This window comes from Anguilla rostrata, chromosome 15 (genome assembly GCF_018555375.3).
Source record: "Anguilla rostrata isolate EN2019 chromosome 15, ASM1855537v3, whole genome shotgun sequence".
Lineage (NCBI taxonomy): Eukaryota > Metazoa > Chordata > Actinopteri > Anguilliformes > Anguillidae > Anguilla > Anguilla rostrata.
The window spans coordinates 33,341,475-33,361,512 of NC_057947.1; the positions used below are offsets into that span (position 1 = coordinate 33,341,475).

The following is a 20,038-nucleotide window of genomic DNA, read 5'->3' on the forward strand; positions in this document are numbered from 1 at the left end:
GATCTTTGCAGCCCTGCCACAATCTACACGTGATTAATTGCAACAAGGCAAGAAATCCAATTGATAATCAGACGGTATTTTGCAAAGAAGCGTTCATCTTTACTGAGAATGGAGTGAAGTAGGGCTCTCGTCTAAAATGACTCCTGTGATTGCACGAGAACTCGGGGTTCACTAGTAGCTGATCCAAATGTTTCAGGGCTTGGCTTGGCTAGGCGTGGGAGCGCGTAGCATTTTTTACATACTGATAAGATTTCCAGCCCTCCTTCCCAGAGGGGAGGAATGTGGCAGTTTTCAAACCCATCCCTCAAAATGACAAGCGGGAGACAATCCGAGTAATCGGTGGAAACAGGTAGTGTGAGTCAGTGGCTGTACATAATTGGGCTCTGCTGAATGATGCTTTGACAGGTGTCATGTTAACAAACAACACGCAGAGGCGGACAAGGGTGTCTTTTGTAGGATACATTGCTGTAGACACGCATTTCACATCCACACTTCCGCGTCGGTGGAAAAACACCAGAACATTCTACCTGGATCACAGCTCCCCGGTAAAAAAACCTCCCGTCGCACGTCTGTGTGAAAACACGGCAACTGAGTGATCTCTGCGGTCAGAAACACTTCGGGCCGGGTTCTAGCTCTGAGGTCAGAATCGCTCGGGGAGGTTCTAGCCCCCGGTCCCTCTGAGGTCAGAATCGCTCGGGGAGGTTCTAGTCCCCGGTCAGGAACACTTTGGGCCGCTTCTAGCTCTGAGGTCAAAGACGCTTTGGGGGCGGCTCCGTCCGCTCTGCCCGGGGGGGGGGGGGACCGGCCCCCACACAAAAACGCCCCAGTGCTTTCGCTGAGGCTGAGAACTGTGAAGGAGCTGCTGAACGCCATGAAAGGACTGTGGGGACGAATGCGGCGCACTAACGCTGCTCCCCGCTGCCTGCGGGCTCCTCGCTCTTATGCAGGGGAATAAAGGGCTTTGTTCAGCTGGCCTCCGTTCAGCCGGTTCAGCTCCAGTAACGAGGTCCCCGACCTGTTACCACACTGCCCACACCTCCAGTCAGCCGCGTGCAGAGATAGGTCTTTTTGTGGAACGTTACCATTGGTGGGCAGGCGAGCACGTTTTCAGAAAACGCAAGGTTGTTGAATACAAAAAGTGCTCAAGGCTTGTTACATTACATTACGTTACATTACAGGCATTTAGAAGACGCTCTTATCCAGTGTGACTTACAACTTATTACAGAGCATCCATTTATAGAGCTGGATATACAGTACACTGCTGCAATGTAGGTTAAGTGCCTTGCTCAAGGGTACAATGGCAGTGCCCTGGGAATCGAACCTGTGACCTTGAGGTTACAATTCAATTAAATTCAATTTTATTTGTATAGCACACTTTTTACAGATGACTTTGGTGACAAGACCAGCTCCTTGACCATTATGCTACACTGGCCCTGCACGTATATGTACATACACACTGGACGGCAGCAACGAGAATATTAAATTGTGTCCCACGTTAGTCACTGGGCTGTGAGAGTGAAATGGTTAGTGTCTGTTGGACGGAGATGAACGTGATCCATGTGATCAGGATGAGAACCAGCCCTGAAAAACAGAACACGGCTCCTGCAGATGATGGCTTTTGCATGGAGCTGAAAACTCATGGAGCTCTTCCAAAGATGCTGGATTCACCAAGATTATTTTCCTAAAGTGCAAATGTGCATGAATAAACACAACTAATTACTGTGATTTCTGTATTTATTTAAAAAATAAATAAGCAAATATTATATAATTACTGAATAAAAGCATATTTGGCAAAACATACTTTCATTTCTACAAGTCGTAGAACAAATTATTAAACAAAAAAGTAAATAATTTTTTGGAAAAATGGAAGTGAAAACGCAGCCTGTAATCCTTCACGAGTATTTATTTACAATAGCCATATTTGGTCTGATGCTGCTTAGGCAATTTACCATTTTAATTATATTGCATTCAGTGTGTGCGTGCACCATATCATGCAGCAACAAATGTGGATTATGAATTTAATTTAATTAGACAAGCTTTGTGAACAACTAACTCCCTCTGATCAGGCTGGAAACACACCTCATTAAAATTAAAAACCAAAACCAAAATTAAAATTTCTGTCTGACATAATCTGGGAAAATAACTCCTCTGTACATCAAAAATGTATTCTTAAATATTTGCTAGACAGTAAATCGTGTGATTTCAAATATTAACCACAGGAAATGTGCTTGTCCAGACCTGTGAAGACCAAGTCATTGGACCTAACCAGGAAAGGGACGTGCATTCAAGCACTTGTCCAGGGTTTTGTTTCATAAATAGGAAACCAACTGGTCCTGCCTCTCGCCCAGTGCATGCTGGGATAGGCTCCAGCACCCCACGACCCTGCTCAGGATAAGCAGGTATAGATAATGGATGGATGGACGGAAACCAACTCGGTGGAGAGCTTTGACGCAAAAATGAGATTTCACATGCGAGGGAATGCCAGCTGTTGGCATTTACATAACCCAGCCAGATGTGCTTCAAGTTAAAACCACACCATCTGGCTTTGGAGGACTCAGATGATGCAGACCTTGTGACTCATGTACAGAATGCACATGGACGGATATTCTGACCCCGTTCCTCTAAAAGATGAGAGTGATAGCTCCCCCTCTCGGGAGAGGATAGCTCTCACCTCTGGTTCCCCTCCTCTAAAAGAGGAGAGGGATAGCCTCACCCCATCCCTCTAAAAGAGGAGAGGGATAGCCTCACCCCATCCCTCTAAAAGAGGAGAGTGATAGCCTCACCCCATCCCTCTAAAAGATGAGAGTGATAGTCTCACCCTGTTCCTCTAAAAGAGGAGGATGATAGTCTCACCCTGTTCCTCTAAAAGATGAGAGTGATAGTCTCACCCTGTTCCTCTAAAAGAGGAGGATGATATTCTCACCCTGTTCCTCTAAAACAGGAGACGGATAGCCTCAAGCCGGTCCTCTACAAAAGGAGGATGGTGCTGAGGGTGAAACCAAACTGAGCATGTGCACTCCAACTGCCCTGCGCCCTGATATCATCCAGTACAGCAGCAGGGCTGTTGCCTGCGGTGATCCTGACTCTTATCTTTCACAAGGTTCTGTTTTTAAAACAAACCTTTGCATGAACACACACAAACACACACACAAACACACACACACATACGCACGCACACACGCACGCACATACGCACGCACACACGCACGCACACGAGCACACACACACGCACACACACACACACACAGACAAGCGAGCACATCCAAACACATGGTGATACAGAGAGAAATCACCTTAGAATTATTTAAGAAGGTCGGGCAACCATTCTATTTAGACAACAGACTCACTAATTCCTTTATAACTTATTTACCGTATTGTGGTTAAAGTCGAAAATAATTAGCACAATAAATTCTGTCCTGACTAGCTCATGCCTCTGGTAAAACACATTATTTATCAGAGAAAAGCTGCTGCAATACCTCATTTACATAATAGAATAATTAATTTTACACATAATTTTGTAAATAAAAAATAATAATATTTTCTCAACAACGGCAGACTCTGCAGAACAAAGCATCTGTTGTCTCACAAATTATGCCAGACCTGACAATCAGACAATGACATCATAATGCTCCATTGTGACATTGAGGTCACGTGACAAAATGAATGGGATGTATGCTTTTTTTTCAGCAGCCTCCATCTTCATTTAATTAATCAATTCATATTATTTAATTTTTTTTTTTACAAAAAATACAAACAGAACTGAAATAGCAATGGTAAATGTATCACAATTACACTGCAACATCAGTTCAGACAGGTTGAGGCATGCAAATTACACATTTCCCATTCTTTGCATTATATGAAAACACGCAATAAAGTAAAACGGTGCACACGCGTGGACGCAACGCTCCTGACAGACGAAAGCACTCACCTCCACGTGTTGGCAGGTCTGAATCAACTTTCCCATAAGAGTTTCCAGTTCATTGTTCCTCTTGATCAGGTTGCTCAGGTTTGAATCCAAAGCTTGCTGCAAATGAACGAGACACAAAAACCCACACTGAGCAAGAACCTCCCAAAGTAAAGAAAGACTGCTTATTTTCTACATGACTATAAACAACACCCATCACACTTTGTCACCGAGAGTAATACATAAAAAAAATTAAATAACTGTACATTAGTGTCTATCTGGTTTAAAAAAAAAAAAAAGTTGGAGAATTAAAGAAGTGGTCTGCCCCGTAGTTTTCACCCAGCTCAGCACATTTGGTTTTGGATCAGACACTGACCTCTGGGCTGTCCCCCACCACCACCACTCCAGTCCTCCTCATCCCGGCCATTCGGCTGGTGTCTGAGAGACAAGACGCCGGGCGTTCGCTAGCTCGGAAAACTGAACCAGGCGGAAATCACCCGCCAACAAAGCCAACGCATCAAACCCCCCCCCCCCCTTCTTGGGTTGGAGTGCCTCACCAGCCAAACATCTTTACATAACTGCCATTATCTCTGCCTGAAAGAAGCAGCCCACAAACGCCAAGCGGGACTGTGCAGCGTCTTTATGTAAGTCCCATTGTATCACTGCCCAGCCAACTGTGCTCTATTAAGCCACAATGACCTGCTATGGGGGGATTACACTCACACTGTGGCCTTATGGGTAAAAAAACACTATTTAACAACAGACATGGGACCATTCCATAGCCTTTCACCAGCGATGGGGCTCAACGCTGTGATAACACGGTGAGAACATTGCAGGTCGTAAGGGGTGGCTCGGGACAAGTGGGCTAAATTATCAGTGCTCAAGGAAAATGGGATTTTCCTTAAAACGCTGCAAACGCTGTGGGTGGGCAACAAGCCTGTCTGCAGCAAAAATCAATAAAATTAATCCTGTATCTCATCTAAGTCCATGGAGCTAAGCAGGAGGTCGCTCTCAGAGGTAATGGTTAGGGCAGGCTATTAACACAGAATTGCTTAACCCGTTTTATAAAATCAAATTTCACAACTCAGGTAGCGCAGTAAAGCACGAGTGTTTAAACAGAATCCAGAACTATACTATACTGGTCTTCCAGTTCTGCAAACATCTGTTGTGCTCAATAGACAGAATTTAATGCGTGTACACAGTGAGTGTAGCACAGTGGGTAAGGAACTAGACTTCTAACCGAAAGGTCGCAGGTTCAATTCCCGGGTAGGACACTGCCGTTGTACCCTTGAGCAAGGTACTTAACCGAAATTGCTTCAGTATATATCCAACTGTATAAATGGATACAATGTAAAATGCTATGTTCAAAAAAAAAAAAAGTTGTGTAAGTCGCTCTGGATAAGAGCGTCTGCTAAATGCCTGTAATGTAATGCAAGAAAGAAAGGAAACCAGCAGCATTGTTATGTTTAAGCATAAAAGTAAGGCTGAATCACACTGTTTTTTCCCCCCCACATCCATTCTTTTTCAAAACCCTTTTCAGGCTGTATAAGCATTCGAACCAAAAACGCACCTTACACAGCACAGGGAACTATCATAGCGTTCCACACGCACGGCCGAGACGGATGTAAAATTGTGCCGCGCGCTGCATCATTTTGCCCTTGATATACCCCACCATCCGGATGCAGTATTTTTCATGACCAGTCATATTTCACAGTTGTCAGACAGTAAAGACGATGGGCGGGCTCCCTGTTCACGCTGAGATGAGACTGATACGGTAGAAAGGCTTTTCACTCACACGATTTTAAAAACATCATATTTACAGAGGGACGACGGGTTCAGGGCGGAGAGGGGTGGCATCGTCTGCCCTCATAGGACTTCGCGTTGCCATTTTTGGAAGTGTGACCTCCTTTTTTAACTCCGAACTCTCAGAGCGTAATTTATTCATGCGTAGTTTGGTGACGAAAGCTGTTAGAACGACAGTTCGCGATTGTGCGTGTGTGCATCTTGGGCGTTTTCGTAATGTAATTCAAGAAAAGCACTCGTTTAACTTCTACTGTTTTCCTTTTTCTTGACACTAGCGAGTTCATTGTCAAAACTTCGTATTTTGTTTTGAGACGTTTAATTTTTTTTAAATTTCCTATACTCACTATTCCAGTTTGCAAAGCATTTTTAGATGTAAACGTAAGACTGTAATCGTCCTAACCTGTTTGAAAAAATATATTTCAGAAAATGTGCACAAGCCAGTGAGAAGACAGAAACAAAACTCACAATGAAATTTAAGCACTGCGGAAAACGGCAAATTAAAAACAAAGAATCGAGTATGTACCTAATGAATACTGCAACAACTTTTTATTATCCTATGAATAACAAATATTGTTGGTCTTTTTGTGAATTTTGTAGTGCTGTTTTTAAATATTTGAGTTTTCATCGAGAAGCTCAAAGTATTTCCATTATTTTGCTTGAAAAGAGTTCCTTCTAGTCCTACAATACATTCACCAATCTATCTCCACTCATACTGGTAGATTTTAAATAAAAAGGAAAAAGACTGCATGGCATTTTTTCAGCTTTATTCTCAGATTATAAATATTAATTTACCAGTTTTTTTCGTGCATCTGATAATTCCATTGCAAAATGCGTACGATAAATATCATTTGCTCCCATCAAATAAATGATTAAGAATGCCATTTGATATATCCCGAATCAGGCTGAATCATTAACAAACGATTTGCTGAATTACGGCGGTCCCGTGACAGGGCTGGCCGAGGTTGAAATGGAAGTTTATGAAGCATGTGACCATTACATCCTCCACTGTGTGATGCCCCATCTGCAGTATATTGTGTGCTTCCGCTTCCCCTCGTAAATGTCAGATCACGCATTCGCCGAGGGAATGCAGGTTAACCTCCATTCCAATAAAAGAACCTTCGAGACGAGAAGGACGCGCTAAAAATACACCAGTCCTTCCGAGTCCGCGCTCAGCCAAGGCGGCAGCGTCGGAGGAGCTCGCGGAGGAAACGTTCTTCCGAAAGACGGAAGTCTCCCCGATCGCGCAGCGAGCGCATCTGTTCCTCGTTGAAGCAATGCACTTCTTTGCTCTACTTCAAATGGGATTTTTAGCACTTGACCTTCCTGGCATCCTTTCAATGCACTTAATGACAAAAACACAAGGGTGTCTGTGTGTGTCTGGGCGTCCTATTGCTCCGGGGTCATCCTCTTGGCTGCTTTTCCGACAAACACAACACAGCCACTGGAATATAAACGCCTACTACAAAGACACCGCAACTTATATTGTTTATTTCTTTCAAGGGGCTCCTAGCCTTAACATTCACACACACACACACACACACACACTGTATATACGATCATATGCATCTGGATTAACTCACATCCCTTATGCAGCTCTGATTTTGGGAATATGGAATATGAAATCAATTTTCATTCTCAGATCTGTGGGTCTGAAAAAAGAAGACTTACACTAGTACTGCAACCTTTCAAACGTTTATAGCTCAAAGCGCTTTACTAATGTAACTAAAACAGAGCATATGATAAAACGGAACTAAGATAAGAATGTAACATGCATAACCATATAAAAGAGTGTAAAAGTATGTTAAAAAGGCATTTACAATAATCAAAATTGTCCAAAATATAATAAAATGTACAATGTACCGTATTTACCATATATATATCACAAATGTTCAATAGTATGTAAAAATTAGTTCTAAAAAATAACAGCCACGCCACCACAAATGTACACAACTGCTGTGTTTAGACATATACACCACCCCCCCCCCCCTCCCTCCTCCAGTGCACAGAAACTTGCAGTTCATTCATTTTTTATATGCATACGGGACTGAAGCAAGCTGCAATAACATCTGTGCTGCTGTCAGTGTTCAGTAAGAGGACAGACAGAAGTGAGGGAACAGCCACCCGGGCCCACTGACTCCGAGCAGGGAGTTCCAAATGCCCTACGCAGAGCTTGGATGCCCCGCGGCGTTCCCTGCACTTCATCCTCCTCTTCCTCCTGCTCCTCTTCCTCCTCCTTTGAAGGCCACCCTGTCGTTTTTACGGCCTCCTTTTACGACATCGCTCTGCCGAAGGACCCGTTTCACTCAGCCTCTAACAGGGTTCCACGGCTCACTGCCATCCTAACGGCCACCGCCAGGCAGCCCGCGATTGGAGCATAAAAGCGAGGTCAAAGGTCAAACTGACGTTGGCGCCTTCACTCAGGTGCGCCAAACCGGACCAAGAGAAGCCTGCCGAGGGCAATTTTAAGAATCCCTTTTCGGGATGTAATGCAAGAAACTTTACTGTGGAATACGCACTTTAGAAACCTAATCAGGATAGTTTCTTACTGCGAGTGTGATTCCACATCGGGAACGACCTCGGACGGCATCTGTTTTGATTGGACATTCCAGGCATGCAGGGTACATCCAAAATCTACCAAAGTCAAGATCAGGGTTCTAGATGCACTATATTAAATGCACAATTCCAAGTTTAGGAAATATGCACCACCCAGTGCATTTTCATTAAGGACATTAAAGCACATTCCACGTACTGGTATCCATCTCAGTCCAAGATGTTGCACCCCATCTCTGAGCCACAGAGTCGTCCACTTCTCTGATGCCAGAAACTTGTCCCCCGAAGTCACACGTAATAAAGGACCCCTTCGCAGTGCTCTGGTTTATATTATATTAGCTCAAGTCCAGTCCCGATTCTGAACTCACACACATCAGCACTTTCTATTCAGCACACACTGTTCGGCGAATCAGAGGCCATTATTAGGTTTGACATTATGTTTATCAAGTACATTCCTGCAACGCTGTTTTTTGTTATATGAAAATATTTTTCAGAAACAAGAAAGAGGACTGAAACCATTTAGAGGCTTCCACATCATGAGAACTCCGTGAAATATGGCCCATCAACAGGCCATGAAAAAAATGATTTTTGTCTGTTATAAATGTGCCGTTAATGCTTGAAATTTGTAAAACTGTACTAAAATTACTATGCAGCTGCACAATCAGTACTTCACCAACTCATTCTGGGAAGCTATTAGTTCCCTGTAGATATTCTGCTATAAAATTACAGGCTTTTCTTGTTGTAAACTGGCCACCCCATTATCGTCCACACTTGAAATTCAGCCACGCACCCAAGCTGTATTTCACGCCGTTTTATTTTATTACTCTGAACAAAGTCATGTACACACAACAGCAACAGCCCTTCACTGCCAGCACCGAATTGCGTAAGCACTGCACGTGAGACAAATTGGGCGGTAGTGTAGTATAATGGGTAAGAAACCGGCCTTGTAGCCTGAAGGTCACAGGTTCGATTCCCAGGCAGGACACTGACATTGTACCCTTGAGCAAGGTACTCAACCTGCACTGCTTCAGTATATATCCAGCTGTATAAATGGATGCAATGTAAATGCTATGTAAGCCACTCTGGATAAGAGCGTCTGCTAAATGCCTGCAGTATAATGTAAATTGTGCTTATGGAGCACCGTCTGGATCCACATTTAGGAAAAGCAAGGATAGGTATGCATAGACAGCAATGTTGTGCTATATCTTAACCTAATTCCTTAACTTCTGAAACAAACATATCAGCCAGGTCAGACTCCTTAAATACCTTTTCGCCACATAAAGTACGAAAACTTTTTTCTCTCTCTCCTTTTCACTGACCAAAGGGCCGAATAATGCATAGCATGTGCAGGCAGCCTTGGACATGTCCTCTTAAAGTGTAACCAGCTGTTCTGCTCTTAACAGCTAAGAAGGGTTTCCAATGTTCCACAGATTTCCTGGAAAAAAGAGGGTCCTTGTTACATGAATGGATATTTATTTCATTATCGTACGGGAACTGCAAAAATTAATGCTTTCAGAACATTTTATTTTGAACAGAATCTGAAGCCGTAAACATCTTTGGGGAATTCAAGCAGTCTTCGACGTGACGCAGAACATCATTAATCAATATGGCGTGTGACCCACGGTGGGAGATTTCGATCCAAGAATTTTGTTTTCAGCTTTTCCACCACTAAGTTTTGAGTTGAAAAAAACCTTTTGCTTCTCTTATCGTAGTTTGTCTTTCCATTTCCAAGCTATTTCTCATTTCATATCTCATTGCCATTTCCTTTGGGTTCTCCACAAGTTACTGATCGGTAAACTAAAACGAAAAACCTGCTGAAAGTTTTGTGTGGCCAGAAAAAGTGTACCTGGCGGGAGTTGTAGAAAGTGTGAGAATCGCAGAGAAGAATCATGATGTTTATACCACAGCAAGATGCTATACAAGGGACGGGGGGAAAAAGAATATGTGTTCCACGTACAGTAATTATGCCCTTTTAAGTTCTGCTGGCCACACGTTCGTTCTGTTTATCGTCTGTCTCGCTGTGTATATTTTCAGGGCTGAGCCTTCCGGTCACACTGTCAGGCCGAATAAAGATTCGTCCAAACAGATCTGACACCCGATTCGCTCTTGCAGAACGGGTCCAGAACTCCATTTGTTACTCTGCCCCGCAGCGCGAGCCACCTGCACTTCAAAAGGCAACGGACAATCGGCAGGGTTCTCACTCAGAGCCTCCTCCCAGTGACATCATCCACAGGATGTGACACGTTTACATCTCCCCCCCCCCCCCAGTCTCTCTGATGCCTGTGGCTCAGTTATCGCGCTGCATTGTGCACTCTCCAGCAAAGCCCCTTAATTTGGCACAGCTGTTCCGAGCGATAAACACTGAAGATGTTTACCGCTTGTGCCAAGCCGATTTTGACCCGACGGCAAGGTTCAGACCCCACTTTTATTCCTGTCAACACGACCGTGGGAGAGGGAAGGATGGTTTTTCTCGGCTAGCAAAGCTTAGATGCTGAGCTAAAAAAAAAATTGTAAAAAGAAAAAGAAAAAAAAATTCAGTGGGAAACCACTGGAATTTCAAAGCTCTTCATTGGAGTCTGAGCCACAACCAACCTAAACAAAATTCTTAGAAGGTTTGGAACTAAAAGACCCCAGTAAACCATGTTTACCACAGGATTGCTCGAAACACAGGGTACAAGCTGAGGGTACAAGCTGCTCAAATGAGCTGTAGTATTAATCCGAAATGACTTCCACAAAATAATAGACACACACACACCTATTTATATTAGCTTCAGTTTAGGCCTGATTCTGAACTCACACACACCAGTACTTCCTATTCAACACATACTGTTTGCGTATCAGAGGTAATTATTAGGCCTGACATATGATATTTTATACGCTGTCAAGCACACTGCTGAAATACTGTTTTTTTTCTATGAAAATATTACGCACACATGCACGCACACATTTTGTTTTTGTTTCTACGCTTTGTTTCTATTGCTTATACTGAGTCGGTCCACTCAGTATAAAGCCTCCAATCAGGTGGCTGCTCCAGCCATGTGGGCGGGGCATCTACCCGACACGGCCATTATTAGCGTGCCAGGCTTTCTCAGGAAGGAAGTGGCTGTGAATGGCTAACGTGTGAAACAAAACTAATGGTCCAGGAGCATAACAGAACACGGACCCATGTTTCTCCATACAGTACTGTCTATCAGCACACCAGACCTAAGTTCTGAAGCTTCAATAAAACCTCGTAGCAAATAAAACCTGTTTATTTTTGTTGTCTTTGTTCTTGATCCATGTCCCTCCACAGGAGATACAGACAGAGGAAACCACAGTTAGCACGTTTTTATATGATCATTAACACAACTGAAAGCCCGTGTGTCCTACCCACCAGGAAATTGGCTGAACACACCGGGTCGACCACAGAGAGTGTTTAGCCAGAGTTTAAACCTCACGACTGCATTACAATTTGAACAGGTATCTAAGCCTTTGAAATCAGGATTAGCTGCAACAGCTTTCAATGCTGCAGTTCGACATAGCTCAGGAGGTAAGACCGATTGTCTGGCAGTCGGAGGGTTGCCGGTTCAAACCCCGCCCTGGGCGTGTCGAAGTGTCCTTGAGCAAGACACCTAACCCCTAACCCCTAACTGCTCTGGCGAATGAGAGGCATCAATTGTAAAGCGCTTTGGATAAAAGCGCTATATAAATGCAGTCCATTTACCATTTACCAGTTCTGTGGCCTAGCGGTTAAAGCCTGAGGTTTAAACTCCTTCGTGGAACAGCGTGTGAACAGAAACAACAGGAGTGAGCTCTGCACAGACCTCCTGGACTGTACTCAGCGGTAACCCAGCAACCGGAATGCTGCACACTGCCACTTGAGACCAAACTGTCACAAATCAGAACAGCGTCGCGGCGACTGATAGCCTTGCGATTCACGTTAAAGTCCCTAATCAGACTACAGCGTGCGCTGTAGTGCTATACTGGGTCCACGCGCTGCAAATGCTTGTTGACTCTTGTCCGAATTCATTTCACACAGATGCCTTCGTCATAAAAAAAATTAAGGGTGAGCAGCGTAGCTGCCACAGGAACAGGAAGCGGGTGTTTATCCAGTCTGAACTAATTTCCACCAATTGAGCGATTCAGCCGTCCTTTAAAAAGGGCTTGAACCGGCTCTTGGCAGGCTTAGCAGCAGCCCACCTACAGTCCCCAACAGGCCTAGATCCGTCTGGATTGAGGTTAATGTCATTAGCCACAGCTCTCAATCCCCAATCACCTGTGATCCTGAATGCACGGGGAGAGAGAGAGAGAACACAATTTCCAGGCCACCGAAATTCCGTTTTCTGGGAGGAAAGGTCCTGGTTTCAGACACACACAGGTAATCTTTGTGATTCTCACAAAATAATACCCAGCAACTTGCTGCTTTACAGCTTAAAAGTCTGACTTGCAACTGAGCTTTCTGAGCATGGCAATGACTAGATTAAATTAGATTAGATTACAAAATACAGGCATATTTCTGGCGATCGCCATTTTGCCATTTCTACGTTTTTTTTTTTCTCAACACCAATGCTCTGTTGAGGATCGTGTTTTACAGAACAAAGCTTTCCCCCCCTTTTTGTTTCTCTTTAGTTAATGGCGGCTGCTGGCCTCAGGTTTTTGGTTCTGGGTTCTTTCATATAGTTCTCCCCGCCAGCGGTAATTGCTAGAACCACATGGGAAATAACCAATCGTGGCAGAGCGCTGTGTGTGGGCAGGAAGAGGCCACAGATGTACCCTCATCCAGCCCCCGCTGTTCCGGAGCACCAAATGTTCTACATATTAAACAAGGGAAGGGCTTCTCCATTCATCAGGCATCACATTTGGACTCACACATTTTTGCAACATGGTCCGCATCCTCATGTGAAAATCTTTCTACGCGACTAATTGAGACATCGCGTACACTGCAGTGCTGATGTTTGAAAACATTAAGAGGGCACTTTCAGCGGCAAAGGTTTGACCCGGCTCTAGGAAATGTCTTTTGTAAAGACTACAGACAGCCATCTTGTCTGCGGTTTCCATCGGAGAAACGGCAGCGCAAGCCATTAAAGTTCGACCCTCGCTGACCTCCTTAGAGCGGCTGGTGCAGATAAGAGGGCCGGCAGAGGCATCTTCTCCGGATCAAACCGGTTTTGAAGAAGCCTTAAAGCAACGATAAAAAAAACCCGCTGAAGTGGATGGACTTGACAGCATCATCTCTTATAAGGATTATCCTATTTTTTTTTATGCACAGCATGTATGTCATGAACTAAGTCATCTGGGTTTTAATGTAGAATTCTAATGCATGTTTTATTAATGTGTCTAAATAATACACAGTGATCATTGTCTTACATGTAGTGCAGTTGTACGGCATACATTATGTGTGTTTATAAATGAACTGTCCTTATGTTTCTAAAATACATTTCCATCATCTATTAAGCATACAGCAGATGAATGTGTAAATTAGGGCAAGGGGCTCAGGGAAATGTGCCATGTTTCTGAATTACACTGGAATCATGATTCAAATTTTATGTATTTATTTCTTTTGCATAATTATGTCCTTCTTCCTGTATTTTATTCAAAACTGTTTTCCTATATTCATCAATATTGAATTTTTATTGTTAAATGTCTGGTCCGTCTCCAGCAACACATGCCACACATTTTTGACAGTTAACACGTCCATACTGGCAGATTCTGGCTCAGCGTAGACTCAGATTGATCAAATGGATAATAATTGCCATATGGTTAGCGTCTGATTTTTTTTTTCCTTGGAATTTGCTGTACAGTCTTGAATTCATTTTCTACGCATGTTTATTGGTTTTCTGTCATTTGTCAATACCACTCCCACTGAAAAGAACAGCTAGATCAAACATTGTTTAAAAAAAAAAAAAAATGTTTGAAATCACAAGCCTGACATGACCCAATGATTCCTTCCCTGTTCTTCGTGAACACACTACAGCAAAGTAATGCTATTTAGAGGTCATTGCTATCATTCCTCAGGTATTTCAAGGTCAAAGGCGGCTAGGTGAACCAGGACAGCTGCCCATACTAACGTTGTCCAAGCTGCCCATCTGGGTTGAGTTCAAAAGCTGTTAATGTCAGTTAATGTCAGTTAGTGTCAGCGCACGCACATGTAGGAGCTTACGAACAACTAAAGTGTGACTTGAAGTCAGTTGGTTCAGGCAGACAGTATACCAAGCTGACAGCCTCAGACTCTAAAGACAAATGACGCATGTTTGTACCATTCAGGGTGGACATGCTGCATTCACCACCACAGTCATAAGTCTGAGGTCAGAAGAGCTAAATTAATTCTGGAACAGAAGGGGGAAAAAAAATTTTAATTTTGAAAATTAGTTCAGGGTTGAACCTTTTGGTTTTTTTTTTTTTTTTTTTTTAAGTTGACAAATGTAAGTATTGCCATTAATGATCTCTAGTCAAACTGAGGACCTGGTGGAAATTCCAGCTTCAAGCCTAAAACGGAGTCTTAGAGAAGAAGAGAGTGCAGGCAGGGTGGAGCAGGTGGAGAAGAGTGTCAGGAGTGATTTGCGACAGAAGGGAAGTTTTCGTTGGGAGTGACGAGGTTGGACAGGTTTAGGAATGAGTATATTAGAAGGACAGCTCAGGCTAGACGGTTTGGAGACAAAGTGAGAGAGGCGAGATTGAGATGGTTTGGACGTGTGCGGAGGAGAGATGCTGGGTATATTGGGAGAAGGATGCTGGAGATGGAGCTGCCAGGCAGGAGGAAAGGAGGAAGGCCAAAGAGGAGGTTCATGGACATGGTGAGGGAGGACATGCAGGTGGTTGGTGCAACAGAGGAAGATGCAGAGGACAGGAAGAGATGGAAATGGATGATCCGCTATGGCGACCCCTAACGGAAACAGCCAAAAGAAGAAGAAGAAGAAGCCTAAGATGGAGTCTTGCTGGAGCCAGCTCCTGCTCCAGCTGGATACCATCTGGAATTTGGTGGTGGTCTGTTGTCTGTACCAAGCTGGCCCTTGGGCTTGCCGGCATGGTTGCTGTCTCAACCATCTTGCTTCCAGCTTGACCATCTCCAGACCAGCTTCAAACCAGCTGGACCAGTTTAAAAACCTGGCAGGAGCCAGGCTGGGATTTCCAACAGGGGTTCTGTTTGAATAACGTTTTGTTTTATGTTAATGCAGTGCAGGTCCACGCTACCTCCAGAATGCCACAGTTTTATCTCAGAAACTAAAACCGGAGTACAGAGCTGATCTCTGCAAAAAGACATCATAATCAAACAGAGGAGAAACCAGCCAGGAGATCTCTGCACAATGACAGCATGATCAAACAGAGGAGAAACCATCCAGGAGATCTGTGCACAATGACAGCATGATCAAACAGAGGAGAAACCAGCCAGGAGATCTGTGCACAATGACAGTATGATCAAACAGAGAGACATCAGACTGACTAGTATCAACAGGAGAAACGCGATCTGTGCACAATGACAGCATGATCAAACAGAGGAGAAACCATCCAGGAGATCTGTGCACAATGACAGCATGATCAAACAGAGGAGAAACCAGCCAGGAGATCTGTGCACAATGACAGCATGATCAAACAGAGGAGAAACCATCCAGGAGATCTGTGCACAATGACAGCATGATCAAACAGAGGAGAAACCAGCCAGGAGATCTCTGCACAATAACAGCATAATCAAACAGAGGAGAAACCAGCCAGGAGATCTGTGCACAATAACAGCATAATCAAACAGAGGAGAAACCACTCAGGAGATCTGTGCACAATGACAGCATCATCAAACAGAGGAGAAACCATCCAGGAGATCTGTCCACAATGACAACATGATCAAACAGAGGAGAAACCATCCAGGAGATCTGTGCACAATGACAGTATGATCAAACAGAGGAGAAACCAGCCAGGAGATCTGTGCACAATGACAGCATCATCAAACAGAGGAGAAACCAGCCAGGAGGTGATCAAACAGAGGAGAAACCATCCAGGAGATCTCTACACAGGGACAGTATGGTCAAACGCAGGATAAACTGGTTCAGTCTGCTGTTTTGACTAAAAACTTCCTGGCCACAGCAACCTCAGACAGCAGAATCTCACATTTAGTGGCTCAGACCCTTTTTTGTGAAAAGCCCAGGCAAGAGTGCCCTCTTTTCACATTTCATCTGCATTCACGTTTGATTTTGTATTGTTAGGGAAATGGGTGCATGCTTTTTTTTTTTTGTATCGTTTCTGAATTACAAGAAGCCCTGCAGTGAGAAGCTTGTGATTAACATTTAAGAATGCAGTTTGTTCTTTTAGTAAGAAATGCATGCATTTCTTACATGTATAATATCACGGATTCAGCACTAGCTACAAATTATTACAAATGTAAGATTTCTTTAAAAAACCATTAGGAATAGTACTCCCTTAATTTCAGTGTTCACAGTTAATTTTAAAGTGAACTGTATTTAGACTGAACAGAGGCTTTATAGTCCCTTAAATCCAGAGATCATTCAACTTCTTACTTGATACCTAATTTGTCCATAAAATAAATAAATAAACAAATAATTAAAAAAATGTTCCGTTTTTAATTTTGCTGGAACACTTTTTTTAAACATTGGATCTCTACCACCAACAATTCTTAAAGACATACCTGTAAAATACAAAATGGATAAATGGATATTTTAATAATATCCATATGAAAATCAGCTCATTATATACAGCTGTGCTCAATTTAAACTGCCAATCATTATTTTGTCTCTGGAGATTTGTGGAACCACCACTGCGCTGTATCTACGGGGAGCTTTAAAGTCTGATTGGCTCTGTGCACAGAGCCGCACACTGATTGGCTGTGCTCAGACAGGGCACCATGGGATACAGGAGAAAAGGGGAAAGTATGTTTACCTTTCTCACCAGCTGCGTCTCATTGAACATTTCATTAATTAAATCCAACGAGGAGAAGGCAATTAACAGCGCTCAACCTGCAATCTTGAGAATCAGGCTGTTTAGTTTTATTAATGAGGCTTGTTCTGAACACCACTTTTGTAGACAAGCACAAAGTCTAATTGCTTCCCCGGCAAATAACTTCAGTCCCTGGCCCTTTCAGCTGTGGAATACTAATGCTGATTGGAACACATGAAGTTTAAAATTTTGGCGTCTGAAGTAGATCCCTGCAGACCTGTTACTATTGCCAGAAACAATAATACATGAAACCGTACATTTACATTAGCAGTCCTGATGTTGGTAAATTTTCAAATTATTCTTTTTTTATTTTTACAATTAATAATAATTGAAATGCTACACTAACATAGACAAAATGCACACCCAATAAAGCCACAGAATAGCTCATTTTTGTCCCACAGGAGCTTAGCCTCAATGGCTATGTGATTGTCAGCTCTCCTACACACCAGCACTAGATCTCTATGCGCTCCAGACACAGCACATCCCACACCACAGTAATAATACAGGACACTGATTCACACGGCCAGTTACATCAATACAGTATATAATAGCATGACCGCAGTGCAACTAGATCAAATGGTAAACAATACTGCTTGTATCGACAAGATAATACTGGTGCCAAGGATCGTCAGTCTATGCACGCTCTGTTCTTTTGTGTGTGTGTCAGTGTGTGTGTGTGTGTGACTGTGCATCTGTGTTCATCTGTCTGTGTCTGTCTGTCTGTCTGTCTGTACGTCTGTCTGTCCACCTGCCCACCTGTTTGTCTGTGTCTGTCTGTCTGTCTGTCTATTGATCTTTCACTGGAGGATTTTGATTGGTCGTCTGGACGTGTGCGAAGACCCGAGCTGGAGCGCATCGCTCCTGTCTCTTTGATTAACTTGTTTCACATCACGAAGCTGCGAAGCGAAAAACTGCACAGCGTCAGCAACACTGCCAGAGAAACAGGCAGCATCTACCTGTCATACAACGATGAAATACCACCACTGCCCGAGGAAATATACAGCTGGTTAATATTTAATCTTTAAAAAATCATTTATGCTCATAGTGTTGGAATTTTAATAATGTTATAGTTTAACTAAATAAGAAAATAATGGCAATTCCTCATTTGAATGGTATAACATGGGGTTTGCTATCAAATCTTATGGGAAATTGCAATAACGTTTCACTGACAACCAAATATTAGTTGTTCATTAATGCAAATAATTGCTTGTTTACACATCTGGCAAATGGTCAGCCAATTAATACTATACACATGGGAAGGAGTAAAGCACTGAACTGTGGTCACTCACTAATGAACAAAGATGAACAGCCAGAACAGAGACGCATGCTTTGCTTTACATTACATTACATTACAGGCAATTAGCAGACACTCTTATCCAGAGTGACTTACACAGCTTAGCATTTACATTGCATCCATTTATACAGCTGTGATATGTACTGAAGTAATGCAGGCTAAGCACCTTGCTCAAGGGTACAATGGCATTGTCCTACCTGAGAATCAAACCCGTGTTTTATCGGACAGCTGGCAACCCGAACCCTGTCCACAGGTCAGGCCAAGTGTCCACCCCCAAACCCCCATCCTCGCTTTCCCACCCCCCACCATCCCCTGACCCCCCACCCCCACCATCACCAACCACCCTCCCTCCATTCCCGCCCCCTTCCCCCTTCCCCCTTCTCCCCCCCCCACCCACCTCTTCCCGACCACCCACCCCCCATTTCCATGACCCCCTCACCTTCAGCTTGTCGTAGCGGTCGCTGAGCGCGCTGACCTGGTGGTCCCGGTGGCGGCCCACCAGCTTGCACAGCGCGCAGATGAGCTGCTCGTCGGTCACGCAGTACATGTTCACCTTCTCGTCCTCGTGCTCCAGGCAGAGGAGCCCGCGCAGGTGGGCGTCGGGCAGCGGCTCGGTCAGCCGATGGCCCGTGAAGGGCTTCTTGTTGGGGTGCGTGGCGCGCAGGCAGTCCTCGCAGTACGACACCTCGCAGGTGACGCACGTCTTCACCGCGTCCAGCGGCGGCTCCCGCTCGCAGAACTGGCACTGCACGCGCTCGCCGGGCGCGGCCGTCATGGCGGCGGGGGCGGGGGCGGGGGGGGCGAGGGGGGCGGAGTCCGCCGGGCGTTGGCGCCGGGTCTCGGCGGGCGAGTTGGGGCCGCTCACAGAGGCCTTCTGGAAGCGGTCGATGATGTTCTGCAGGGTGACGTTTCGCTTGAGTCCCTCGAGGCCTCGCCGGGGGCTCAGTGCGATGACATGGCGGCAGGTGGGGCACTGGAAGCCGCTGATGGAGTCCACGGGTTCGCTGGCGGTGCAGTGGGAGACCAGGATGCGGTGGGCGCAGCCGAAACACAGGCTGTGGGCGCAGGGCAGCAGCAGGGGGTCCTCGAAGAGCTCCAGACAGATTGGGCAGGTCAGCTCCGACTCCAGCGTTTCCATCTTCAGGCCAAGCGGAGCGGAGGAGTCGTCAGCGAAATCCAGGGAAGCCAATCAGCTGTCTGGAGAGGCGAGAAACTCGGTCTGATTAGAGGGGGAACGGGCCCCCGGAACAGGGCACGCCGCAGGGGACTGTCAGCTGTCCCTTTCACACCACGGCTTCACACGCAACTCACAGTTTGCATTGCTAATGCCGAAAAGCAAGTCTCGCCAAGAGGAAAAGCAAAAGCAGGCAGGCGGACATTTTAATACCAGCATTATTTCTGCAGGCAAACAAATGCGAAACGGGCGAGTTAGCCTGCGGCAATGCGGCTAACATGCGACTACTGATTAAGGTCATGGGCTCTGACAGCGTTAGCCAATCAGAAGCAGAGGGCAAAGACGCACAGTTGCGTAAAGCAATGCTAAAGTGTGTGTTCCGAGCTCACAG

The 20,038-nt window shown here is 44.7% G+C and overlaps 1 protein-coding gene across 5 annotated transcripts in view; it reads right to left on the minus strand.

Annotated features, from left to right (window-relative positions):
* LOC135240573 (E3 ubiquitin-protein ligase Midline-1) overlaps positions 1-20,038 on the minus strand; it is a 109,701-nt gene that overhangs the window by 11,192 nt on the left and 78,471 nt on the right. For all 5 annotated transcript variants that reach the window (XM_064310200.1, XM_064310197.1, XM_064310201.1 and 2 more), the window contains 2 exons: positions 18,913-19,670; positions 3,929-4,024 (listed from right to left, as the gene is read on the minus strand). In XM_064310200.1, coding sequence (XP_064166270.1) covers positions 3,929-4,024; positions 18,913-19,611 — 795 coding nt within the window. In that variant the 5' untranslated portion in view covers positions 19,612-19,670. The remainder of the gene's footprint in view (positions 1-3,928; positions 4,025-18,912; positions 19,671-20,038) is intronic.